This window comes from Aplysia californica, unplaced genomic scaffold, assembly GCF_000002075.1.
Source record: "Aplysia californica isolate F4 #8 unplaced genomic scaffold, AplCal3.0 scaffold00073, whole genome shotgun sequence".
NCBI classification, from domain to species: domain Eukaryota; kingdom Metazoa; phylum Mollusca; class Gastropoda; order Aplysiida; family Aplysiidae; genus Aplysia; species Aplysia californica.
In genome coordinates, this window is record NW_004797343.1 from 1,705,549 (window position 1) to 1,709,773 (window position 4,225).

A 4,225-nucleotide genomic window follows, 5' to 3' on the forward strand; every position below is an offset into this window, starting at 1 on the left:
AGGGGGAGGGGGAGGAGGAGGAGGAGGAGGAGGAGGAGGAGGAGAACAACAACAACAACAACAACAACAAATGACTGCTCTCTACCTCCTTAGGGTTGGGCACCCCAACATCGTCCAGAGCAAAACGGAGCAGATGCATGACCAGAGACATAAACTCCTCCACGTCGTCCTCTGAGTCGTTCATCAGACCTCGCTCCAGGGACTCCATGGTTGGGATGGACGACTTGTCTATAGGAAAACAGATTTGAATGCATAAAATTTGAGACAGTTTTCAACCAGAGGATATCTGCAGAAAATCTTGTCTCTAAAATGAAGTTTTAACTCAAGATTTGTCTGCTGGAAATCTAATTTGTAAATACGAGGTCTTTGTTTTGGCAAGAGTTTTACAGCACTTGCAACACATTAGGTCATATAAGTGCTGAAGATTAGATGTGCTACAAGAGAGTAACAAAAACAAAAAAGAGAGAGAGATAAGCATGATAGATGTTTGGTACAAAATAGGAGCAAACCACACCAGAGCACCCACCGACCACCCACTGTCAATTTTCAACACGAGCATATCTGCTGAAAATTAAATTTTAGTCTCTCAGATGAAAGTTAAGTTAGTTTAACTAAAGACTTGTCTGCCATAAATCCAATTTGTAAATTAGGGCCTAGTCAGGTCAAAACCAAAGTGTTATTTGCAGGAAATCATGTCTCTAGGATGGAGTTTGAAGCAGTTTCAACTCAATAATAATTGCGTATCCTAATCCAGAAGAAAAACAAAGGGACCTCCCCTATTTTTTTAAGCAATTTCAACTCAATATTTGTGTATCTTAATCCAAAAGAAAAACCAAAGGACGGACCCCCCCCCCCCATTTTTTGAGTTAGGTTAACGTGTTCAGTTACAGGACACAACCAAGTAACCATCAGTCTATAACGACAGTATCCCCAATGTTACAGTCAGACATGTTTCATGAAAATGTGAACAATGACTACTAGACCACTGAAGCTCCTAAGGGTTCCTGATCCATCATAAAATGAGTGGAAGGGTGGGAGTGGAGAACAATCTTCCTGAGTTTTTAAATAAAAATACATTTAAAAAAACAGATTGGAACACGCACCAAGGTTGAGAGCCAGCCCAAAGTTGTTGAGAAACTCCACCACCATGAGACAGTCGGCGATGGGTCGGCCTGGAAGTCGCGTCTTCATGCGTGGATATTTTGGTAGAGGCTGTGACGCAGAGAGAAAAAGATATGAACATTTCATCATGTGGCACTGTATGGTACTGGAAGGAGGGGTGTTTTTTTAGTTTTAGTAAGAGTTTTACAGCACTTGCAACACAATAAGGTCATATAAGTGCCGAATATTAGAGGTGTTACAAGAGAGTAACAAAAACAAAATAGAAGGAGGGGAGATAAAGACGATAGACATTTGATAGGAAAGATGGAGCAAACCACACCAGAGCACCCGCCAACCACCCACAGGAGGGGTGTTTGAGTTAAGAGTAAAATGAAGCACATCAAGACAGTAACGGTCATTTAGTACTGGGAAAGAGCAAGATAGGCTGAAACATTAGTATTGGGGAAAAGGCAATATAGACAAGCATGAAGGAGAAACAGAAGGCAGAGTAGAAGGCAGAGTAGAAGGCAGAGTAGAAGGCATAGGAAAGTAAGTTTAGGGTTAAAGCACCATCTAGTCTAACAAGCCAGGACAAGAGAAACCCCTAAACATTCTGCTAAAAATGTTACTTTCTAATTCTCTTTACCACTGTATATCTTCTGAACTATGTATGTTATCCAATATTTCGCAACAGAAAAAGTAGAAGTATAACATCTCAACAACAACTTGTCGGTCTATACAGTTACATGTTTCCCTCAGCTTACCTTGGCTACTTTAAGCTCCATGTCATCCACAGGCTTCTTCAGTTCCATGGCGACTTCCATTTCCACACGTCGTTGTTGCTACACGAAGGAGAGAGAGCAATCGCAATCATTACAAGGGACACAGAAGTTGCAATCATTACAAGGGACAATGACAGAAATCACAATCATGACAAGGGACAAAAAAATCACAATCATTACAAGGGACACAGAAGTTGCAATCATTACAAGGGACACAGAAGTTGCAATCATTACAAGGGACAAAGAAGTAACAATCATCACAAGGGGCACAGAAATGGCAATCATTACAAGAGACACAAAAATGGCAATCATTTTAAGGGACAACACAATCAGAACAATGGCAGAGAAATCACAGCTCATTAAACACTTCTAAGATCAGAAACTGCACAAGGTTCAACACATTAAAAATTTACCATTCTCATTTCTTTCTGACGAATCTTTTCATTCAGTTTTTCTTCCCTCAGTCTCTCCTTGTTCTGTAAAAGAGAAAAATAACACGATTAAAGGGAAGCCAATGAATCGCCGTCATCATCATCATCATTATTATCATCTTCATCATTATACACCTCTTCCAACCTGGCTCTCGAACTGTCTCTGTTCTGGGCGACCACTATCTCCAGCCAGCTGTGCCCCCAAATGCCCCATGTAACATCTGCTCCCAGATCTCATTCCCAGGTCAATCTCCCATTCCTCTCTTCCCTTTCCCTTGGGGTATCCATCTTAGGCCTTGTCAAATCACATTGTATACATTTATATAGCATACCATGGTGTGCATGGAAATAACTATAAAACAAAAAAGGCAAAATCAATATCAAGATACTCTGAGTTGTATCCTTAACTCTTATCCTGCGTCTGTGCCCAGATGCGTATCTTATCAGCAACCGATTACGTCGGACGTGCCCGGCAGGCCGCCGGGGTCACTCAGTGTGTACTGTTGGTGTGCAGCGCGCGCGCCAGGAAACGTGCTCATTTGAAATATTTTGTACAGAAAAAAGGAAGTCTTGTTTCCTGACTATCCTTTCGAGCTCCTCATGTCTAAGTGGGTCAATTTCTTCTATAATTTCATTGGACGAACATCTAGAGCTATCAACTTGGCATGTTTTGAATGAGACGTATGCCTCGATTACGAACCAACGCAGGTGGTTCTAGAAGAAGGCCACAAACACACACAAACTCAAGCAGACTGACGCACACACACTTGACCTGCGTGAATGGGGATCCGACTCGGGACCCGAATGACACGTAAGAGGATGCGCGCTGCGCATGCGCTGAGCCAGGAGCTACACTGACTCGGGACCAGAACGCAGGCGAGGTGCCGAAATAGGCTTATCGGGCTACATAAACCCGGCTCCCGCAGGATGAGGGTTAAGAAAAAGATTACCCAAATTCACAGCACCACAATTTTTGGTACCACAATTTTTGGTACCACAATTTACTGTACCATACTGTACCACAATTTATTGCACCACACTGCCCCACAATTTACTGAGCCAAAATCTCTCTACTGTACCTGTTTCTCTTCTTGTTTTTTCCTTTGCTCCAGTGCCTTCACAAGCAACAAGTGTTGTCGACGTCTCTCTCGCTCCTAGGAAAAAAAAACAACCAATTTGACACAATCATAAATCAAGGATTACACAATCCCCTAAATGCTGTACTTTCATAAATAAATTAAACAGCAAAGAAACAGACTCTTTAAATATAGTAATAATTGAATATGCAGACAACAAAAAAATTATCTTCATGTTAACTTTGTGACATTACCTCAGTCCCCATCATTCTCTCCTTTGACTTTGCAAATACAGTTGACCAAGCTCTTACGAAAGATCACTCTCCCACTTGCTATTTTTTTTTCTATATTATTATGAGACAGTCTGAGATATCCACCTGTCTAAGACAACCACTTTTCTCCTCAACAATGGGTGATTGTTTCTGACAAATTCCTATGTAAGCGAACATGCAGACAATGAAAACAAAATTAATTTCATGTCGAATTTGTCATGTTGTCTAAACATCCATTCTACTCTCCTCTTAATTTGCAAATAAAATACAAAACCCGACACAATATATCTTAATAGTGGTAACAAAATAATCTTTCCAGTTTTTCTTTTAACTCTTTAAACACCATCGGATGCTGGGAGGGTCCGCCGGTAATAACCCTGTTCCGTAACAGACACTGGAAGTGTCCAATACAGACAACAGTTTCGTTTCATTTAGTGCTAGACAGAAGTTGCAATCATTACAAGGGACACAGAAGTTGCAATCATTACAAGGGACACAGAAGTTGCAATCATTACAAGGGACAAAGAAGTAACAATCATCACAAGGGGCACAGAAATGGCAAT

General features: G+C 41.1%; 1 protein-coding gene across 1 annotated transcript in view; it reads right to left on the reverse strand.

Moving 5' to 3' along the window:
* Positions 1-4,225, reverse strand: part of LOC101848029 — a gene marked incomplete in the record, with an annotated part of 114,656 nt that overhangs the window by 23,909 nt on the left and 86,522 nt on the right. The window contains 5 exon segments of the mRNA XM_013080071.2: positions 86-228; positions 1,104-1,212; positions 1,866-1,943; positions 2,297-2,359; positions 3,394-3,468. Of these exon segments, the coding sequence (XP_012935525.1) occupies positions 86-228; positions 1,104-1,212; positions 1,866-1,943; positions 2,297-2,359; positions 3,394-3,468 (468 nt within the window).